General features: G+C 42.1%; 1 protein-coding gene across 2 annotated transcripts; it reads right to left on the bottom strand.

The window, feature by feature from the left end:
- Nucleotides 1-661: 661 nt before the first annotated feature.
- tmem198a (transmembrane protein 198a) lies at nucleotides 662-22,492 on the bottom strand. Of its 2 annotated transcripts, none has more exons than XM_026376713.1 (7): nucleotides 22,372-22,492; nucleotides 9,044-9,284; nucleotides 5,569-5,807; nucleotides 5,212-5,424; nucleotides 4,520-4,643; nucleotides 1,651-1,952; nucleotides 662-1,329 (listed from the first exon to the last, which is right to left on the bottom strand). In XM_026376713.1, the coding sequence occupies exons 2-7, from the start codon at nucleotides 9,180-9,182 to the stop codon at nucleotides 1,177-1,179; spliced, it is 1,170 nt and encodes a 389-aa protein (XP_026232498.1). In that variant the 5' UTR covers nucleotides 9,183-9,284; nucleotides 22,372-22,492; the 3' UTR covers nucleotides 662-1,176. The 2 variants fall into 2 exon arrangements, with proteins under 2 accessions (XP_026232498.1, XP_026232499.1); XM_026376714.1 differs by lacking the exon at nucleotides 22,372-22,492 and adding an exon at nucleotides 9,563-9,630.
- Nucleotides 22,493-23,572: the final 1,080 nt, after the last annotated feature.

The following is a 23,572-nucleotide window of genomic DNA, read 5'->3' as shown; positions in this document are numbered from 1 at the left end:
ATTAGACGTCAAACAGTGGAATTCGTGGACGACCAGTGTCGGGCAGCGGTGACCTGTCTTTGTGGCGTTACAGCGTTTGAAACAGCTGATAAAATCTGTCAGGACAAGATTGTTTTGTGGATAACATGTGGAAAAGGGGGGGGCCGTCAGAGCACTTAGAAACATGTTAATAAACAGAATGACATACAGTAGCCTACAACGACGTTTCAGTGGGTAGAGGAAAGCACAGAGGAGCTACAGTAGCAATCTGTCTCCTGCTTGTGTAGTAGTTCAAACACTTGGCTGTCAAGGGCCCAAGAAAAGTGACAAGATGCAAGCACATTCTCCAAAGTAGGCAACGCAGGCAAAGACAAATGGAGGTCTCACTGGAGGAAACAACAAACAGAGCTGTCCGGCGTGCACCTCGAACCGGCCTCCGCTCCGCATTGGGGAGCAGCAGAAGACTTGTCGCGCTGTCTTGTCTGGATCCACCGGGTGTCTGTGAAGATGAGCTGAGGTCGCGAACGTGTGCTTCACACGCTGACCTTTCAGCGGAGGAGAAGAGCTGCCTTTCTGTTTCACGGGGAGTTTGCTTCATGTTGCTTTTCTGCCATTTCCCTCGAAGTGCTCCTAATGGAATCTTTGAAGCAGATTGTTTTTTACATTGACTGCCGTGTGGTGCTTTTTTTTTTTTTTTAATCTTTGAATGTTGCAGCCTCTTCTGGAGAAATGAATGTTTGATTTTGTTTTTTTTTTCCACCGCCTCACTCACACTGGAAATAGCTTCTTATGGCCTGATGTAACCAAGAAAGTATAGAAATGAATAGTTCAACAGAGACAGCTCAGTGTAGACAGCTTCACGAGATGGATCCAGTGTTTTTTTTTTGTTTTTTTTTTCAGGATACACACAGCAACAAAAGAGCCAAACACAGCAGGTAATGATGCAGGTTGTCTGACATGGGACCGCATCAGCAATCGGTTCTTGCTCTATTCAAAAAGAACAATACAGGACCAAACGGGCCAAATAATTAAAACCAGTGTGCGACTCAGTCATACCGCCTTTCCGGTCACACTGAGTGTCTGTGAAGATAGGCAGTTGGTTATGTTGGCACGGCGAGGTCAGGTTTTCTACCCATAACTGTAACAGAGCCTTAAGTGTGTTTTTCGCGTGTGCGAAATTTGAGCATTTCCGCTTCCTCAGATGCGAACTGGTGGTCCGCTGGGGGCCGTGAGGGGGACTTGAGAGCCGCAGTCGTAGTCGAGTTCGGCCATCCGGGAGCGGCTCATCATTCGGCTGTGAGAGTATGCTCGTCTGTCAGTCTGTCTGTCCCTGAAACTCCTGATGTAGCTCTGTGGACAGAAAAGCCAAAATGTTTATCTCTTTTCTTTCTTGCTAAGAATTTACTGAGAATATCAACATCATTCTCACATCTGTCCATTTTACATGGAACTTCTTATCTTAGCACACAAACACGCAAACACTGGAGACAGAGAAACAGAGAGGAACAGCTAGTGTGACAAAACATTTACCGATTTCCTTATGTATAGTTTGTTTAATGTGCAAATACAAAGTGTTTAAGCATCAATCTATGATTATTCCAGTGATTATGTGAAAGAAAAAAACCAAATAACCACATTTCCAGACATAATAAAGAGGCTACTGCATCGTACCGGTGACAGCACGTCTCCATCAAAGCGCCTTTTAGGATTGGCCTTGCGATGGTAGCCAGGTTCAGTCTGAGGAGGAGGGACTTTAGGCGGCTGAGAGCTCTGGCCTTGGTGATGCGGGTGGGATGCTGCCGGGTGGTGATACTGCTGGTGGTGGTTGTGATGGGTGTGCGCCTTCGACTTGTGGCCGGTCTTCTGGTTCTGCCGCTTTTTCTTCTTCTTGTTCTCCTTCTCTTTTTTTAGCCTCTCTTCCCGCTGTCGGATGCGCATGAGCTGCACCCGCCTCTGCTGCCGACTTAAAACCACTGGAGGTGGACAGAGCAGAATTGAATGTGTGGAAAGATGGAGAGAAAGACAATAGATCAAGTAACTGATTAGCTAGTTATAGCTAGGTTAGTTAGTTATTAAAGGAAACAAGAAGGATAGAAAGGAAGAAAAGGAAAAACACTGCTCCATCTCCTCATTTCCTCAATTTGAAGACAGATTTTTGTCTTGGTGCATTCTCACACTGAGCTGCTCAGTCTCATGGCATATTGGGAGTGGGTGAGTGTGTTTGTGTTATTTTCACATCCTCCCCAGTAAAGGATGTCCAAAATCCATCCAGTTTTGCTGTTCATTGATTACCCACATGATTATTTTTGGTTTTGCGTGTTCATAGGCGTCTTGATTCACAGGTTTGATCCGCTCTACAGGGCGTGCGTGTGTGTGTGTGTGTGTGTGTGTGTGTGTGTGTATGCAGAGTCAGGCATTTGCTTCCTGTTCATTATGTGAGGTCAACATGTTGACACGGGTACAAGGGATCCTGCTGAACTTCATGAAGACAAGATGTTCTGTATGCGTCATGGTTACACTGTGTGTGTGTGTGTGTGTGTGTGTGTGTGTGTGTGTGTGGGTGTGGGTGTGTAAGTGTTATGAGGTCTATTGTTGTTTCTTTGTGCAGGCGGACAGCTAACGATGCACCATCTGCCAGGGAAAATACTTAATGATACCCCCTCCCCTTTTCTTTTCCTCAGCTCAGCCCACCTCAGGCCCCTCTGGCCTCATGTTACTGTGTGTGTGTGCTTTTGTATGTATTTCGCTGTGAGGACCAAATTGGGCTTTAGACCCTGGCATACGGGACATTTTCGGCCTGTCCTCAATTCTGTAATAAGCTGTTTCAGAGTAAAGATGAGTTTGTTAGGATGAGGGCACAGACATGGATGTGTGTCATGATGCTCTATCGCAGCACAACTACAAAATAAAAAAGAAATATGCACAAGCTAATTCATACAAGTCTGTGTCTTACGTGCTATTCAATTAGCAGACAGCTGATTTCCCTCACTGATCTACTTGGTTGCTCTGTTTAGCCATTGTGCCCCAGTTTATCTCACGCTGCCCTTCCCCCAGTAGCACACTTGCTCCCTCTTTACTCCATCACATCACTCCGCGTCCTCCAATCCCGGCCAACACAGCCTTTGTCATCATAAAAAGCTGATTTCAGCTAAAGACTACTAACAAACTCTGACTGGAGTTCACCTTCACGTCAGTGTTTTTAATGACACACCGTTATCTCAAGGGATTTAGAAATAATGAATGGCCTCTTGGTGGAGCGTCCCCCTCATTTTCCCTTTCATTCATCTTTTCAATCACAGGCCAAAGGTTGGAGAGCACAGAAATGTTGGTTTTGAGTATGTTTTTCTTTTTCTTTTTATCTCCACATCTGTGTTGACGCTTTTCTCCATAGTGCAAAAAACAATTAACAATTGCTAAAATGTCGTTTTTTATATAGTGTTTATTCATTATGAGGTACTGCAAAATATGTAGTATCGTCTAGTGAGGGACCCACACTTCCTTCTTGCCTGTAACAGTAAAAATACTAACAGGCTTCTTGGCTTCTTTGCCCGCACTCCCTGACTTGAAGCCATGACAGCCTGCTGTTTAATCCCATTATTTGAGGCCACATGTGACTTCTTCTGAGACACTGTATAAATTTGAACGGCACACACCAGCAAAGATTAAATGTAAGCGTTTGGATGTGTGTGTCTGTGCATGTTTACAAAGATATGCGAGTGTCTGTAGGTAGTGGGTGGCAGAGTGAGAGACTAGTTGTTTCTATGCTTGTCTATAGTGGTAAGAAAAAGTATGTGAACCCATTCATTTGTCATAAAACGTGATCTGATCTTCATCTAAGTCAAGAGTATTAACAAATATAATGTGCATTGAATAATAACACAAAATAAATCCTGATCCTGAATTTCAATTCCACCAATTTGCCACTGTATATCTGTGTAGGAGCTGCTTATACTGTGTGTGTGTGTGTGTGTGTGTGTGTGTGTGTGTGTGTGTGTGTGTGTGTGTGTGTGTGTGTTTGTGCCATTTTGCCATCTGTGTTGTGTTTGCTTTCGAAACAGATTAAAGCTGTTTCCGTCAATAACACATTCTGCTGACAACACCAGTGTTGGTGTATTCGGAGCCACTCTCCCTCAGTCACACACACTGTTCCCTGCCCCCTGGTTGTAATTTCAAAGGCAATGAGACTGCTCCTTTAATAAACACAGGATGGATTTGTCAGACCAGCTTGTTGTGGCCTTGGTGGGATCAATACTGAAACAAGTCTCATCGTCATTGTGTGGATGAGACACAGTGTCCAAGATTAAACCAAATCCGAAGACACAAGAAATGATTTGTTGTGTTAATGTGACAGATTTGGAACATGAAACTGGGCTGAATGAATCCTTAAACACTTCCCGAACTTCCACATGTACACATACAGTTTTCCTTGCATTGGCACAGCTGTCTTCATTTATCTAGTCACTGTCCTACTGGCAGTAAAGATTTCATTTTAAATTTGAATCTACAATTTTGGTTGTGTGTGTAAAGCAGCGTCGCTCACCCTCTGTGTGAGAAAATCCCTCAGCAGTTACTTTCCATTGGATCAGCACTCCAAGAAAGGCCAGGACAGGCCACACCCCCAAGATGACCCAAGTAAACCAGCACACCGACTTCTTCGGAGCTACCTGCAATGATTAAAAAATCAATTTTAGTGGAACAATTGAATCCTGATAAGGTTTCGCAAAAAAACACAGATTTAGTCAAGTCACATTTTCAACTATTATGAAACGTGTCGGTTTATCGAAACATCTTCAAAGTTCCCATCTGAAATTGAGGGAACAAATAAAAGAGCGGTGCGTGTTTAATTCTGAAGAAGAATATTAAATATCGACTTTGCATGCAAAATAATCATTCTGAAGATTGAACAACATTACAATTCATACCTCATATTCTGGACCTCTGTGCTATATTAAAAAAAACATTTACACCAAACCAAACTATTAAAGTAAATGTTAAACCTCAGCCTCGGCTGCTCAAGTGTTTACATGCAGATACATGCATATGTGGGATTAGTCATAATGGATTACGGAATACAGCTCATTGTCTGCTGTCTATTAGGCAAATACAAAGTGCGGTTAAGAGTTAGATTGACATTAGGCATCCAAATCCATAGAAAATCAGTGTTTGCAAATGTTTCCATAGACACAGGGTGACTTCAAGTAAATTTAAAGCATCTCTAAGATATAAACCTACCCTGAGTCTCTCGTAGACGTAGTGTACCAAGGCGAAGAGCTCTATAAAGTAATCCACAGTGACAGTGATGATGGCAGAACCGAAGGTGGCGGTGGACAAAGTGACGAAACAGCGTTGCCACTGAAGAGTGAGGACGGCAAATAACGTCCCAGAACCCAGGAGGATGCCCAGAGGAACCCACACAGTTCTGGGGTGGTAGAACTCCTCCATGACCTTAGAAAGGAAGTGATAAGTAGGAGGTACATTTAAAAATAAAATAAAAAACTCATTGGTATGAACACAATTAAACCTATTTACATGCATGGTTACATCATTCATCTCAATTACAAATAACCATGAATCTAAACGGTCCCTTACCACAAGTGAAGCCACGCCAACCAGTAGGCCAAGCAGCAGACCCACCATAAAAAGTCCCACGCTGCGAACCAACATAGTGACCAGGCCACACAGCGTCCCGATGCCCAGGCCGATGCCAACAGAGGCCTCTACACTGAGCTGAGTGTCCATCACCCTCTCCTTGTAGCACAGCATGAAGATGACCACAGAGCCAAACATTAGGCCTGTGAGGAACAACACGGCCTTGAAGCATCGATAGCCTGGAGGAGAGATGGGAAACAGGCTATCACAAGCATCCGAACACACACACACACACACACGTGCGCGCCTGCGTGCACACACAAGGCTGAGTGAGCAACCAGACACCTCTGTTAAACCGAAATCAAATCAAACACAACACAAGGATTATGTGGCACAAACACTCTAAACAGTCACGCACGCCAGCAGAATCTTGAATGATACACGAGATCAGAACCCATTCTGATCTCGTGTATCATTCAAGATTCTGCGGTCCACCTTGATCAGTCAACAATCAATGAACTCTATTATCCACTGCTAAAAACATGCAGTTTACAACAGCAACAACAAACCAAACACACAGGGACATCTTTTTTCTAATAAGGCCCATGAGAATGTTCATGTGTTGTAACGGCAGTGGTTTCATTACTGCTAATAAAGTAGCTTGACAGCTTATTTCCTGGATTTCGTTCCCAAAGAAGGATTTCGTTATTTATTGACCTGTAATTCAGGTAAATAGCCAGTAATCCAAAGACTAAGTTAAATGTTCTCTCATTTGCTCTTTCCTGTTCACTAAGTGTTGTCTTAATTTAGCCAGATGATTAAATGCAGATCACATACAGCACCGTCGCATGTAAACAGAAAACCAACAACGGTGAGGATGCGCAATAAAGCAGACTACAGAAAGAACAGCAAGACGATGGGAAGAGATAGGCTTTATCTGAAAACATGTATTAAAACGCTTCAAATGTGATAATGATGTTATTGCAGAAGGTCAGCCACGTTCATTAGTCAGCAGGGGTTCTTTAAAGAACAGCTGCACTCCTTTTAGTTTGGTTTCTTTCCTGTCTTTGGTGTTTTTAATACAATAAAAACCAAAAACCGACTCCATCAAAAAAACTACAACCTCCTCGTCCCGTGGTTATGTGTTTACTAATGTTTGTGTCTCCATTTCTATTTTCCTCTGTATCTTTCGTTCTCTGACTGGACTGTGTCTCAGGGGGAGCCAACATCAGATTGTTATCTTTGTGTAATCAGGCATCGCACAGCTGAGCTGAAAAATACTCTTCCTCTCATCCAACCCACAGCTCCACGCTCCTCCCTCATCGCCATACCTCATTCACTTCATACAGCTTTTCTTTGTCCCTGCTACCCCCCCCTAACACACACACACATGCACACACACACACACACACACACACACCACCTAAAGCTACTTCAATCACTGTGTCCTTAAATAAAAAGTGCGGCGGAAGCTGCCGTGTTCTTCGCGGCTCTTTGTCCTTCCTCAGTAGCAGAATGCCTGAACGAATACAAATCGGAGCTTGAAATAACTGGAGCATTTTCAAAGCATCTACAGCCACACAACATGTGGTTTTTCAGCAGCCATCTCTAATTCCTAACATTGTTCTTCGTATCATATGTGACAGTCTCCACCCACAATAAAAACTAAAATATCACAGCTCTCCATGACTGCTCCAAAGCTTTTGCTAAACTTTTATTGTCCATTTCTCCCTGACCCCACCCACTCCACCTCCTCTCCCTTTCTCGAGCCTTTATTGTTTGCCCCCCCCCCCCCACACACCCCTTTTGCTCCACCTCCACTGCTCTGCTTTCCCCCTGCCATCAACGCTCCGTCCCATCTGTTCACCGTGGCTTTACTCCGCTTTTGTCTCTCACCCTTCCTCTCACATGTCTCTTTGCCTCATACATCTTGCTCTTATAACATCACTCGTCATGTTTGCTACGACTCTGTATTTCTGGACCTGAGAAATAACAGATAACCTTTTAATTTAAGACCATGGAGATAAATTCTTCAGCAGCAACAGACACCTATGAGCTGAGAAAATCAATTGTTCTAGAAATCATAAGATTTAACTGTGACTGAAGGGATTCTGCAAAATGCCAACAACATGCATTTTGTGTCTCATTTGCAAAAAAGTTGCTGACCGTAAGAATTTAGTCAACTCTATGTAGGGATTATATGTTCCCATGCATGCCTGGGTACCCCAGTTTTGCCCACGTGTTTTTGGACCATCTGAACACAGTGTTATTATCTAAGCAATCATCCTGCTTAAGTAGAGCTTAATTTTTAATTAATTTCCAAACAACTCAAACCCTCCCGATGTAGAATCACTACAAACATTACAGTAGAGCTCTCTCTTTCCAAGTACATATTGACTTCTCCTTGCAGTCATAACTTGAGATCCAAATAGATGAGCCCTTAATAGTTGCAGGATGCAGTCAAATGTGGTGCCATCCATGCAGCATGAGCCCAAGCATTTGACGGCAAAGACAAGTTACTGTAAACAAGAAAAAGACAACAGGGGGTGCACTGCCAATTTGGCTCAGTAGTTTTAATTAACTGTAAAACTCAGTGCTTCTTTTTTTTTTTTCTTTCAGCAGTGCTGAGGCAACATTTAGTTGAAAGAAAGAAACTAAATAAACAGCAGAAGTTAACATTTTCTTTTCTTTAAAAGACAGCAGGCAGTCCAATCTTTTAATGATGACAGCAATTTGGGGAAGGGTGCTGCTAATGAGGGTTTAAACTTTGACTTACGTCTAAGAAAACATATGAGTCTGCAACTGCAAACCATGAATTTACTGTAGTGTACTCTGACTTACTCACTGAAGTAAATACTGTATGCTACAGCAGTGCCTCAGTTGCTGGGGTCTATGAGAACGAGAGTTCAATATTGACTCACAGAGGCAGAAACAGGAGAACCAACATGCACTGCTCTTAAATCAATAGTATCATACACCAGCAAAGCAGAATGAACTGAAAATGACAGAAAGCGATCAGCAGAGATCAACAGCTGAGATTTCAGGAGGTCTCCGAATATATGTTTTAGCAATTTTCCAATGATTTCTGGCACTGAAACTACATATAATGAAGAACATTTGTTACGTGCCAATCATCTTATTAATGTTTCTTTTCTTTTCTCTTTTCATTAATTCATTCTCAGGGTTTCCAATTTGTAAATATACAATGAACAACAACATTGAAGGGGTATACTGTTTATAGTAGGTGAAAATTCACCTTTGACACCTTTCTGTCAAGCTAATGTTAAATGTCAATGGTGTGATATTCACCTCACACAGTGCATAAGCATAAGCATAAGTAAAGACAAATATTCCCCTACTATTCCTTTTGTGTCTGTCTTCAATGTTACAGATTAAACACATTTTTCAGTGACCCCATTTATTGTACGTGAACTATTCAGATACATTTTAATACTATCTCCACATAATTTCTTACCAAAGAAGCAGTAGATGATTCCAAAGAGGCAGCACATGGAGCAGACCACCGAGGGCACGATCTCATATCTCCTCTCAATCTCCTGGTCACACTTCAGCCCCACGTCCTCCAAACCCAGCAGCTGGCTGGTGGAAGTCATGATGACTGGTTTAGCGGAACAGCGGAGAACAGGGGGTGAGGGATAAAAGGGGTGTGTAGGGAAGTGTGGATCACTGGGCCTCACCCATGGAGATGTGTCCACCTGGAAAAAAGTGTCGATGAAACAGACAGATTGAGAGGGGATGAAGTGAGAATGAATGAGAGAAAGAAAAAAGTGATTATCGACTGCACATTTTAAGTACTCAGCTCAGTGCTGACAGAGCAGTATGTCTACTCTTTGAGAAGAAAACCATCAGTACCACAGTAGATGAAATGAATGCTTATTAAAAAAAAGGCAATTCAGCCATTATCATTCACTTGGATACACAGTAAAAGGTTAGCAACAAATTGTTGCCAACACTTGGGCAACATTTAACCTACAGCTTAGCAGAGGATCTGCAGCACACACATATCTCGACTGTTTGTGAGCCATGTTCACAACAGTATAGTAGGTTCTTTTTTCAAATCATAAAAAAAGACAAACGCATAAGCATCTGCAACTCGTCTCAGCCCCGATCACTGAAGACTGTGCCGTCGTAGATTTATATAGTACAAAGTAGTGCTGAGGTATCGAACACATATAGGGTTTCACTACTGCCTGAGCATGCAGTACAAACATTATGAAACATTAATCAGGAAGAGAAACATTAGAGTATTATTGATTTCTCACACTGCAAATGTTGAATACAAGGCATATTGTATGCATATTCAGCAATGATGCACTGCATGCTTTTACTGGTGTATTCAGTGCAACAAATCTTGTATTCTGTATGTGTAATGCATACATTATAAATAGACAATCCTAAACAAGCTGATTAACTGCAATGATATCAAGAAAACTACAAAATGTAATGGTTAAGATATTAGCATCGACTCTAAAGACGATTACAACGTGTCCTAAAGGTGGGGCTGTGACTGAGACAAAGTTTTCAAGATCTTAAGAGCTGAAATGCAGCAATTTTAGTGTAAGATATGGATACTACAGGACGATGCTTATAAAAACAAGGAGGAAACAGTTTGTTTTATTGTAGCTTTTAATATTAAAGGAAGTCACAAACAAATCCTTTGGATAAGTCATAGGTCTCTGGCTGCAAAATGCAAGTGGCAGCCAGCAAGAGATTAGTAACAAAACATTCTTTCACAATAGTGGCTCTACCAGAAATACATCCCATCAAGGGAAGAACAAAACCGAATCTGGGTCATAGTTTGTTAATTTTAGATTAAAACTAAATATTGATGTTTACACGTATTAAAGTCTGTATTTCTTAACCTAATTAAATATTCAACTGACTTTAATGTGTTGACATAGGGTATTGGAGCTGTAACATACAGTATGTCTTCCATTGGATGATACCCATACTATATAACGTACTGCGGCCCAGTATTAATAACTATATTTTTAATTAAAATCCTTGTGTGCTTTGGGTCACCAAGGGTGGAAGAAGATAAGTGAAACAGCACTGCAGTCAAATTTAAAAATCTTTTTGCAGATAATAAACTGAATGTTCATTAAATATTATTTTATTTAATATTTATAATTACATATTGTATTTCATCCTCAAATATGAACAATGCTCCTAACAGTTCTACACTGGATTATAATAGTAAACTAAGTACCTTTCACCTTTTGACTCTGGCACGTGGCCAATCAGATTTTGTTTCTGTGTGAGCTCATCAGGTTAAATATGCCTAGAGACTCCACTTTGCTCCTTTGTTGTAGTATTTCTGCCTTCAGCAGAAGATGAACATTACCTGTGTGGAAAACAGCTGAGGGCAAATTCTGTCAATCTCTGTTTACCCACTTTACCCCCACATAATGGCAGGTAACAGAGTTTACTGTCTTAGGATGAAAAAAAACTGCATTAAAGTTAATTTTACAAGCAGGATTTTAAAGTAATTGCGCAAAAAAAGCCTTTACAGTTAGAGAAATGTGTGTAATTCAAGTATCATGGGCATGCTGTTAGCCCCACACCCACACACGCAGCTCACACTCATTCAGGCAGCAAATCCCAATGGTTTAATTTCCAGCTGGAAACCTGCTAAGCCAAAAGACTCGCTGAATGGTGGATATGTTTAAATAGAAGCATAAATATCAGTATTTTACCCCACATTATCATTATTTCATGAAACAACTGAATGCAGTTGTTATGCAGTTGTGCTGTCACCATTACGACATCTTTAGCACAGGCACTTTCTTTAAATGCAAAGACGCATGTTAGTGCTTACACACTTATTCCTAGCACCGAGTCTTGAAACTGAAACCGACTCAAATAACTTTCTGGTAAAGCACACTGATCTAGTAGTAGGACTACCCTCACTGCACATCAACTTATAGTGGCTATCACATGAAGCCAAAACCTACTATTGTTCAGTCTCCCTGTCTATTAAATTTTAAATACTCTGTATCCATTACATTCATTTGTTTTTTCCTTGTACGGATGGTATACTCACTGTCTCTGTCTGGCTATCTTGGACTTGCTCATGCACACACACAATGTGTGCACATAGTGTTCACTTGCCTGCCTGATTATACAGGGAACGAAGGCCTTGGTAGTTGACCTGCAGCTTTATCTCCCTCAACAAGCACCATCACTGAACATAGGAAGAATGGTTCGTGTGGAAGTGGACGAGCAAAGTGAAAAGTGTAAGTCTCCACTGATGAACAGTTGACATTCAGTGAGCTCTACTATAAAATGGGAGCTATTTTCTAATCATACACGGTGTCTCTAATGCTTAAAAGTCCCACATGTAATTAAGACATCTAAATGTCAGCTGCTGAGGTTTAAGAAATTGCCGTTATGCTCTCGACGCAGAACCTTTGATCAGATCTATTCCTGTGTCAGCAGCACCCACCTGAGCCTGTGCCCCTGAATGCCCTGTCACCGCTATAAGGTATTCAAAGTATTAACAAAGATTAAGATAAACTAGTATTAAACATTTTAATGATGCAGTGTAAAAGATGCCCCCCACGGGAGAAGTGGGAGTGCATGACTCAGAGCAAAATGGGAGCGGATTATCATTAATACAGAGGATTTGAGCACATCAGACTTCAGTGGGAACCATGTTAGTGACATAAACTGCAGCATATGTTCATGCCAACTACAATAATAATAACTGTGAGAAGAGAAAAATACGCAACGCTATAATGAGGTGTGAAGCGAAACCTTTAGTGGTACAGAGCAGCAGTCTTAGAGTTGAGAGCTTCAGCACAATTAAGTAGCTACTTATTGACAGGAAAATCTCAGCTGTCTGGCTCATTGAGCGATCCCCCACCTACGCATCTTGCCACCCTGCTGCCCTGCAGACTTGTGATTCCCTGACAATTGATTTACATTATAACTTTTTAATATGGTACAACTTTGACTAATGGGAGTAAAGTTGAGGAAAAGCTCCTGGAAGAAAATAGAAAATGAAATAATTTTTCAGCATGTCCACTGCCTGTCCCAAAGAAACGGTCACACACTCTAATATTTCATCGGACCGAACACTGACCAATGAAAAAACCTCCGCTAGTTAGCTTTCTGCACACAGAGGGCAAAAAACCTGAAAAGCAACTGGGGGATTTCCAATTTATTATTGCCTGTCTTGGAAAGATAGACTCCATTGGTGAAACAGATTGTCAACACAGCAGCTCAGTTACACTACAGGCACCCCCGTCTCAGGAGGAATATCCAACTGAGAACGTCTGACATGGTACAGTACTCCACCACAACGCCAAAAAGAATAATGACAAAATGAAAATGTGCTGAAGCGATTTGACCTCTAAAGCTGCCTTTGTTTTGATTCATTATTGCTTTGCTTTCCTTTTTTACAATAAATGTTCAATCAAATCATCCTTGGGTCATGCTGGACTGTTTGCTCTGCAGAGACTTCTGATAAAATAGTGGTCCAGAAAGTTTAGTCTTAATAGTGTAAGACTATTACTACTGCTATAATTTCTGCTGTTTTGTCTTGTTGTTGAATCCATTATTTAATAAAAAAAAAAAGAAAAATAAACACAGCTGGAGAAAGTGATAGGTCACATTTGAAATGGTCGACACCCCCCGGGTCACAAAGAGACATGAGGGAGACAGTTTTACATGTACACAATAAATCTGATTCTAGTCTGTCTTGAAAAACACATCACTATGAGAAAGTTTTAATAAACCACAGATCAGTGACCAGAAATTAAATATATAATATTGTTGGTAGAAAAAACTTGTTGGTCATTAGAACAAACAGGGTAGATGATGCTTGAGTACCATGTCACATGCTGTGATTCAAGCACTCCAGCGACGCTTATTTGCATGAGAGTGTAATCAAATCAACTATTGTAATCATTCCCAGTTTGCACTGCACAATTTCTCAAATATATAAATAGGCTATTCAGTGGTCGCTGCCAAATGCTGCAGCCACAGAGAGAGATCACGTTATTAAAGCATACTCCCACCAATAAGGTCAGAACAAGGAAGAAGAAAACACAACAAATTATGCAACGATGTCACGTCCTGTCTGTTGCTATAACAACCAGCAGTGGCACAAGGACCCTGCAAATGGGACAGGGGGCTTGTCTCCAAGGGAATGTGCACAAGGAAAAGAGCCAATCTGTGATGGTTTCATTGAGGCGCCTGGCAGCTGATGGCCATGACCTCTGACCCATGTTCAAATAGTGCCTTTTTATAATTCACCAAGATAATTTATCAAGTAACATCATCATCAGTTACATCAGCAACTATATTGCACACTTTCCTAATTTCTAAAAACTCTGTGTGCAGTGTTTTTATTTTTTACATGCAATGTTATTTTGAGCTTATAGAAATGTGCTCAACCTCAAAAACACAGTGAAGCATAAATACACCATAATGCAGGAGTACAGCTCTATATTACTGTTAATCTCTCTGTGTGATAAACTCCAGTACACCTAAACGATACTGCATATTTTGCTCCACTGTAGCACTATGTAACCATAGCAACTGAACTATGTAAGTGATTATGACAGTACACAGAGTTTGTACTTTTGTAAGACATGCATTGAAGATGAAATATGATGACATATATGCGTGTTTATATTAAGTTGTTTTTGTCTGATAACGCAGCAACATTAAAATAATCGTCTCCATGTTGCAGCAGCACAGGTCACCGTGTTCGCCCTGCACTGAATAACCTCAAAGATTTTATTTTCAACTTCCACTTGACAGCTCTAGTACGTAAGCGCTTCACTGATGCTAACATCTAAATGGTGTTTTGCAGGCTCGCTTTTTTTTTTCTCCCCGCTGACAAACAGAGAGCATGGCATCACACCGCAGTGCCTCTGACACAAATCACAGTTCACATGATGATGTGCTCAGCCATGTCCTCGCGCTTGCACAACGCTGTCAGCCAAACTGGCCAATAATGTTGGGTTACATATCAGAACTGCTGGCAGTGTAATAACCTTTCCCGCATATTGATGCGCTCTCTGTTTCGCTCCCGCTCCTCTCTCTTCCAAATGAACAGACAGTGTGGGGGTCACAGAGCAAATCTCAGCACTGCTGGCGCTGTAATAAGTATTTTGTGATTTGTTCTGCTGTATGCCGGCTCGTCACCCTGGCCTCAAAACTGTATTTGACATTCACAGTGCAGTTGACTTCACTTTCACCCTTATGACTTTTACAGATTCATGGTCTTTAGATCTCTGATATCTAAACAATGCAGTGTTTATTTGCTGCAAAAGACATTGCTGCTACATTAAATACAAATAGTTGACATGAAAAGTGCTGCACTCCCTGAGCGACTGTCACTGCGTATAAATGCTTATGATTATTTCAAATACAAAAAAAATGTAAATATCAAACTGTTTTCTGCTGAAATTCAGGGGATTAGTGAACTCTTCTCTTCCATTACTGTGACACCCAGTGACATGAGTCTGTGTAAAGCTTTCTCTCCCCAAACCTGCTGTGAGATAAATTATATTTTCTAATCTGCCACTGATATGGGCAAACGGAAAGGGAGACAGAGATGAAGGGTCTGGTGTGTGTTTGTTCCTGCGTGTCTTTAGGTGTGAGTATGTGTGTCAGCATGAATATTTCAGAAGGCCCACACTGAGTGGTGGCGACAGAGCGTCACCAGAACGAGGACACACCGCTCTCTAGGGTGGGGGATTTGGCAGTGTTGGACAGAAAGAGACAGACGGAGACAGAAAGAAAGAAGGGGCATGGAGCAGAGAGGGGAAATAGCTTTTTTAGATTTCAAGACAGTGAAGTTGGACGCACTCAACAAACAGATGAACAGGAAGACTCAGTGCACAGAAAGTTTATCATAATTAGAAAATCTCTGCAGGTCAGGGCACGGTGACTCTGACAAAGGAATGATAGATTCCTCATCTTTGCAATGTCAGGTCAGCTTCCTGTCTTTTCACTGGCATGAGATTGGAGAGACTATCAAATCATGGCTGTAACTGATGTAACATAATTCTTTCAGTATGAGCTATTTGTGTGAGGATGTGATACAATACAACCTGCTGTAAAGGAGTTCAGTAGGTTATAGGTCAGTAGGCTAAAGCAGGATGGAGATTTAGTCTTGATAGTCTAAGGTAAACTGTGCTAATGCCACTGAAGCTGTTAGTGAGATATCAAGCCAGTTGTCCTGGTGAAGTTAACAAGATACCTCAGAGAGGATTACTAGGTGGCAAAGAGACTAAACCCAGTTTATAAAAAACATATATACAGCTGATAAATAACCAGAAACTTGACATGAATAGCAGATGATCAGTGCTGTGACCAAACACTTTCCAACAGCCTCCTGAACTTGAAACTACTTTCTTCAACAGCACTGAGCATAACTAATGAGTGTTCAAACCCCAATAGCTGTTTATGAATGTATTAGTAAGTGTCGAGGTTCGGTGAGTTACTGTTTCTGGGCAGCTGTTGTGCATCCATAGACAGGAATAGTGTCTTTTTGTTGTCTGACTCATCATTTGTGTATGTGTACAGATACATATCAGACTTCCTGACGGTCTGTTTAGCTCTCCCTGTGTTGCCTTTCCGTGCCGTTTCCAGTTTCGAGACACAGAGAGAGGGAGAGCACTTGTGTGCGTTTGGCAGTGAGGAGCAGTGTTGCTGATGTCATGGTTACTAACAGGATGACTGTGTTTCCATCTAGCCCATCTGTCACCAGGGAGACTACTACTGTGTGTGTGTGTGTGTGTGTGTGTTGTGAGAAGAGGGTGTTGCTGGGAAAGCAGGAAGAGACTTAGAGAGTTAGAATCAACTTAAGAGTCAAGGCAAATCGGACAGACGAAGCCCAGCAAAACACTGCCTACTGCAATCTAGCATCTGTTCTTGTGCAATCATGCTGTAGAATAAAGCAGCTGTGAGTTGTAAAGTGCAATTACTGCTATTCCTCAAACCACCGAACGCAACGTGAAATTATCTCAGCGCTATTATTATATCCGAGAGCATGATGGTCTTTATTTTGGTAATGAGCTTGGCAGCGAGGAGAGAACGTATAGCTCTATAAGTGCAGGGTTTGATGAGGAGAACAGTACATGTGCACTGGTGACTTTTGTTATACAGGGGTGGGTGTTTCTCACTGTGTTAATTCTCCAGGCATGTCAGGGATGCAGTGATGTAGAGCACATGCACCATGTACCACTATTTCCTATAATGGTTACCTACATGAGACTTGTTTAATATGCTTTTTTAGTGCTGACATATTTATGAATGAACATTTCCACACAGTCGCCCTCTTTAAAACATAAGTATTTACTTAAACAATTTATATTGCAATCAGCATATGTTGGGGTGTTTTGAAGTGTTTATTGGACAAAACTAGCAATTTCAATTGCCCGGACTGTGGAACTCATGATTAGGCGCCATTATCTGACATTTTATAATCCCAATGATGAATTAATTCATCAGCAATTGCCTTGCTGCAGGCCTGTTTTCTTAACGAGCCATTCCAGTTTATGACAAAACTGCAATGTTTCTGAACAAACCGGTCCAGTTACGCTGAAGTAACTCGCTCGTCACGCAGCTGGCATGGTAACCAGTAAGGCACGAAGCCTCTTTCTTGTCAGAAATACCTCCACTGTTGCATCTTTGATTAACTGGACTCCGTAAGCTGGAGCTTCTGTACCAGCTGCAGAGATGTTTTTGTACAAGAAAATACAGTGTAAGTGTTGCAGTTGAACAGCTAATGATCATTTGTACAGATACACAGAGTCAAATGACTCACCTCGTCAACCTCATCTTAATTTTGCTTTGTTAGCTCGAGAAGTCTTAATTGCTTTTCTATTGTCTGTTTCCAAGTTCCCCTCTCTGTGTGTCCATCGTACTGAATTATGTTCATGTATTGATAGTATGTTATACTTTGTAGTGTGTTAATTAAAATAAATACAAATCCTAATGGTTTATATACATATAAATACAGACTATATGGCAACAAGGACATAATTTCAAAAACCCTAACCTAATGTAACAATACACTGTTACCTTATCCTTTAATAAATAAAGTACTGACATTTGCAGGAAGGGGAATAACGTGTGTTATTATGTGAACATGCAATTCAAGCCATTTCAGTGCCAACTTGGGATCAGTACTGTAAGTGCTTTAACTCTACACACTGAAGCTTTTCGTTGATTACAGTCTTACACACGCGCTTTTTTTTTTCTGTAACTGTAAAATAAACCTGGATTAGAGGACTCTCATTCTGAAACAGCCTTAGCTTAGGTCATTAGGTTTAAATGCAGGATGGTGATTTGAATGGAAGCTGAGAAACTTTCTTCTCACGCTCGCCAAGTCTAGTGAGGTGTCTGAGTGACCTACTGACCTCTCGCTCACGCACACATCGCCCACACACAACACATAACACCAAGGGGGCGGAAGCATATCCACAAACTATTCTAGCTTTAATGCCCTAACCTCCTCTAGCTCATTCCTTTTTTTCACGCATCTATTCTTGCATCAGTCCATCCTTTTAGTCTAAGTATTAATGCTGCAACAACAATGCCAAGTCTATCTTCAGATGTTGCTTGTGTACCGCGGGCAGCCTCGGAGCACTTAAAGAGAAGTGATTGGACTGTGCGTCTCTGTGCACATGTTGGTGGCCTCGGCATTGATCCCCCTCTAAGCCTTGGTCACTGCTTGCGGCCTGAAGGTGAGGTGACAGGGGAGTAAAGAGGCTTTCATCAGATTACAGCTCATTCTCTGTCTTTCACTGTCTCTGTTTCCACATCATTTATCTCACTGCTTCTTTCAACCACTTCTCTCTCTCTCTCTCTCTCTCTGTCTCTCTGTGTCTCTCTCGATCTCTCTTGCTGAACACCACAGTAATAAATGTGTTCTTAATCCCACGTGGATCCATTTGTCTCTTTCCAAATGTTCCTCATGAGCTAGATGGTGACTGTTCACCACACATCAACATGAACTCTTAAAATGCACAAAATGAAGAACTTTCAGTGCAGGCATGTGTTGAAATCAGTCGTAATTCCTAATATGTCAAATTTATTTGAACAGATGGATGAATAAAACCGTGGAAACAGATTTTGCTATCTAGCTTAATTATGTACTATAACACATATAGAAAAAACATATAGTTTTAGCATAAATAGAATATCTTGTGCTGTATTCTGTATATATCTCATAACTGGACTGGAGCAAACACATATATATACTATACTTGGTTCCTTTCTAACATTTCGTTATGTGAAGTGATGATGTGAACGCATGACTAGCACACAAACATCCACACAGCTTCTCTGTATAGACCACTGCCTTCTGTCTTTCACCGTTTCTATTAGCCTCGCTGCTCCATCTCTCTGTTGACCCAACCTGAAATACTGCCTTCAATTGTAGCTCTGCTACTCTGTTTGCTCTATTTGTTATCTGCTATGTTAGTGCGCACATTCACATGAGGAACGTGCAATAACCTCGCTGATCTCTTTGACCAGTTTAAAGTTTAATATCGGCTATTGCTTGTGCAAACAGGCCTCCACGCACAATTTCCAGATACTGTTTGCATCTACTACATATATGTGCAGCAGATGTGTTGGCCAAGATACTAGTGTGAGAGAGAGAGAGCGAGATCCTATCAGCTCCAAACCACCACGACAGCCAAACACATGTACACATAAAATGCCACTTCGCCGGAGGGCTCTTACACGCTGTGAGTCAGATCTGGTCGAAACGAAAGGCTCCCAGCCTGACACTGTCGTCGTTACACTGCAGGTGAGCCTGACCACTACACAGCTACTACATACGGGACAGTTTCTCAAATCGCTAAGCGGATGTCCAGACCGTATACGCGGAGCTGAATGACGAACTGCATTACATCTGACCAGTGCTGTGAACAGCTGAGTGCATGTGTGCTATGCGTGCATGCGAATATGCCAGTGGGAAGGACAGCACTGGGGTGTATTAATTGGATTAGGATCGACTCTACCCTTTCTCTTCCCTCCTCTCTTACACTCATTTTTTCCCTTACTCCCATTCTCTCTTAACTCCTCACCTCTTTCATTGTTCCCCGCTCTATGGGGCCTTTGTCCTTCCCTGCCTTCTCTCTCTTTTCACTTCAGCCTTAAGATTTACTAGTCTACTAACACACATCTTCACCCACAGTCCTTCCTTATTCTAGCTTTGGCTGCCATCTTTAACCAACCTCCCATCTCTGCTCTTTAAACATGTAACAAAAACACTGAGTCCTGTTGCAGACTTGCTCTGGCAGACAGAGACGCCCCTGTAGAAGATTTGTGCTCAGCCTTGAGTCTGAGACTTTTTGGCTTATGTTCGCTGCACTTACATAACGCATCATCAAAGCCCAGAGCTGCGAGTGTGGCAACACATGAATTGTATCTCCTGCCTCCTCTCCTCAACACTGAGATCAACGAATGCATTTCATTTCAGGTTTATCTTAGTAGTGATTAAAATCCTGGTACATTTGTGAAGGTAAACCTCTCTCCATGAACATCCTTGCTTGCCTCAAATATCAGTTTTTTTTTTTTTTTATTTTGACCAGACTTCTCATCAACTGTACGTCTGTCACTTTGGCCAAAGTCCTAAGCCTGAGGGTTGCTTGGATCTTGGTTGTGGTTACGTTACTATGAGCAAAGCACCATATGGGGATCTCATTCTCAAAGTCAGCTCTCAAACAGTTTTTTAATAGACTTTCTGAAGGTGCGATGGGGCTCCTGTTGCACGTCGCTTCTTTCTACCTCCTCATCAACACCATTCATTATGTCACACTGAGATTAAAATGTGAATGCAGTCATTATCCAAACAAGACAGAAGAGCACAGTGCGTGTGAATAACACCTGTTACCCAGAGTAGCTACAGTGTTTATACCATTGGGGGAAAATTAGGCTCTAACTGGACCATTTAGGCATCATTGGAAGTAAAAGAAATGTAAGAAAATCATTCCACAAATACTCATTTCATTTCATTTCCTCGTGCTTAATAACTCCTGTAATTACTCCTGTTTAGATTAAACTCTTATTAAACTAGATAGATAGATAGATAGATAGATAGATAGATAGATAGATAGATAGATATCCTATTGGATGCCCTCCGTCCGCATCCTGTTAAGCAGCGTGGCCTAGAGAGAAAGTGACTGAACGGTTCTGACAAACAACATGCTCAATCATGTCGGACATAACAAATCAGGCATTAGCTCTGTTATTTCCTGAACTCTTCTGGTGCGGAAACATCACACCGCCCAAAATATATCACAGGTTCAAGACCTTCAAAAGTTCAGCCCGGGAAATCAATCACAAACTGAAAGGAGAGTCTTATTAAAAGATTTAATAGCACTACAAAGTAAGAAACCACGTGGGCTGACACCAGGGGCACTCTCCAGTGCATCAGTCAAACAACAGAACCCAGTCAGTCACTAGCAGCACTGTGGTTTCTTAACAGTCTCAACACTTGCAACGGCATCCTGTGCTCAGCATCCTCGACTCAAGCACCGTACAACCTTCCAAATCCATCATTATATCACTAGAGATCCCTTTTGCTCCGGGGATGTAATTTTACTTTTTCAAATAGACTGCGCCTGGTCATTTCTCATGTGTCAAGACCAAAATGTTCCTTGTAATTTGTCACTTTAAAGGAGATTTGGAGCTCATACCAGCCGAATAACACTACAATTATACTTTCTTTTTTATGGTCCTTGCATGCTTGTTTTTCTGTGTTATATCTTACTTTTCCCTTTAGCACAGGGCCTGTAGAGAATCTACATCCATGCAGTAGTTTGCACTGTGTGTGTCTCCTCCTTGCCCCACATTAACCAGCTGTGCAGGCACTGTGTGTACCAAGCATATGGTATAAGCAGCAGACAACTAGGCTGACTTAATGTTTGATGGTTTAGTGTAGCCTGGTGCAGCTTCATTTACCAATACTGTTATCTTCAAGTGCAGAAGCGGGAAAGAGAACACACACGTTTTCCAAACAGAGCTACTATGTGGCGCTAAGACGACATTTGCATGTTTAACAAAGGAAATAAAAGAAAAATGTCTGCACACTTAGCTCAGCAGGCGTGCTGCCTATAATTACTTCTTCTTTGCTCTGGCAAACTACTAATTACAGAGATGTTGTGTGTGCTATTACTGTACAAGAGGAGAAGATGAGGTGGAGAGACAGAGAATTTACTGTCTCCGCTTCTGTTTTAGATTAAACTCTTATTAAACTAGATAGATAGATAGATAGATAGATAGATAGATAGATAGATAGATAGATAGATAGATGAATGGGTACACGTGACTTTCCGCGGGTGCAAATCCATTTGGCTCTCAGTGTTGACAGGCTGTTGGTCCAACCCAATTATGCACACGACCATCAAATTCAGAGTTTGGTCCTTAAAATACAAATTTCCACACAGCACTAAGGGTTGATCCGGTTGTTACTGATGTGATACCGGGTCCTGAACTGCTCGGATCCTCTGTTAGAGCCTCTAAATGCTGCGTGAAGCAGCGGTTTGAAAACAATAGAGGGAAAACAATAGCAGAGCCGAGGGAGTCCTCCATGTGTCTGATTGTCAAAAGCAGTCGGAGTGATGAGCTTTCAGCACAGCTATGGGCGCTATAAGTGGCTTTTAGGGAATCATATTGACATCAGCTTATGCGGTCCGTTGGAGGATCCGGGACAAAACGTCCCACTTTAGTGCGGCCAGACTCGGCTCAATAAAACCTTTGTGCCATACTAACTGTAATTTGAGATGAACAAGGAAAAAGCCCACTCACCTTCTAAACCAGAATAAAACAACAAAGAAACCCAGTCACAGGAAGATCTCCACTTGTGGGCGCGATCAGCTCCGTCCCAACATCATCGTTCAGTGCGTCGGATTCGGTCCAAAGACGCCGAGCAACTCCAGAAAACCCTCCCCACCCCCCCCCCCCCTCCTGAAGCGAGGATGAAACAATGCTCAACTCCCCGCTCCTCTCCTCTCCTCTCCAGCCTGGGCTTCAATGTTCTCACTTGCAGCCTGTCTTCCCTCGTCCAGACAGACGCGCCTTTATTGGCCAGCACCTCATGTAATATTGAACCCCGATAATGGACCAGTGCGACGGGAAATGGAAACGCAGCCTTGCGGTTTTTATCCAGTGTTTACATCATGCACCCAATTACATCCCTCCTAGATGACCAGTGTCTGCGCTTCCTTTGTGCTCACAGGCTCTTTCACTCCGAACGGGTTAAACCATTCCCGCAGCTCGAGAGGGGTGGGGAGGGGGGGAATAGAGAGGACCTATTCATGTGATTATGTGGGAACGAATGGGCTTGGTGACTCGTGGCCAAATGTTGTTATTGTCGAGGGGTAAAGAGACGGGGAGACAGGGAAAGGAGGAAGAAGAGGATGGATGACAGAGAAGGAGCAGAGGGAGAAAGTGATTAAGTGGGAGGGGGGTGAAAATGAAAATAAAAAGAAGTGTGTGTGCACCATCAGTTTCTCTTTTGTTTAGTTTATTTACTGAAAACAGTCGGAAACGCATCCTCCTCGCACCAAAACCCCGTCCTCTCTCAAATGCAAGCGCAGGGATTCATGCTATATTAGGCTTCATAGATGAAACATATTGCTACATCCAGTGTAATGGCAGGAATAACAAAACACAAGTACCGACCTAGTCCTGTTAGTGCCCTTTTGTTCTGCTGCATGTTCCAACAGAGCGTTAGTTCAGGACCTTGGAGAGCTCCCAGTCAGCGCCAACCACCTGAGACAAGAAAAGAACTGCAGCTCGAGTTGGAAGCAAAAAAAGATGTGATAGTATGTTTGGAGCTAATGTGTTTCCACATGCAACATAATATGATAAGGTTATTTGTTGTAAAGACCCTGGTCACTATGAATCCATCAGTGAGAACAGCCTGCTCTGTGTGGTGGTGGTAGCCTGTGCTCTGTACTTCTGCAGAGCACTAATCCGTCTCCAGGCTGTTGCAGCACTTCAGCAT

Source organism: Anabas testudineus, chromosome 21 (genome assembly GCF_900324465.2).
Source record: "Anabas testudineus chromosome 21, fAnaTes1.2, whole genome shotgun sequence".
Classification (NCBI taxonomy): domain Eukaryota; kingdom Metazoa; phylum Chordata; class Actinopteri; order Anabantiformes; family Anabantidae; genus Anabas; species Anabas testudineus.
The sequence above is the reverse complement of the archived record's forward strand: the minus strand, read 5'-3'. Positions and strand labels throughout refer to the sequence as shown.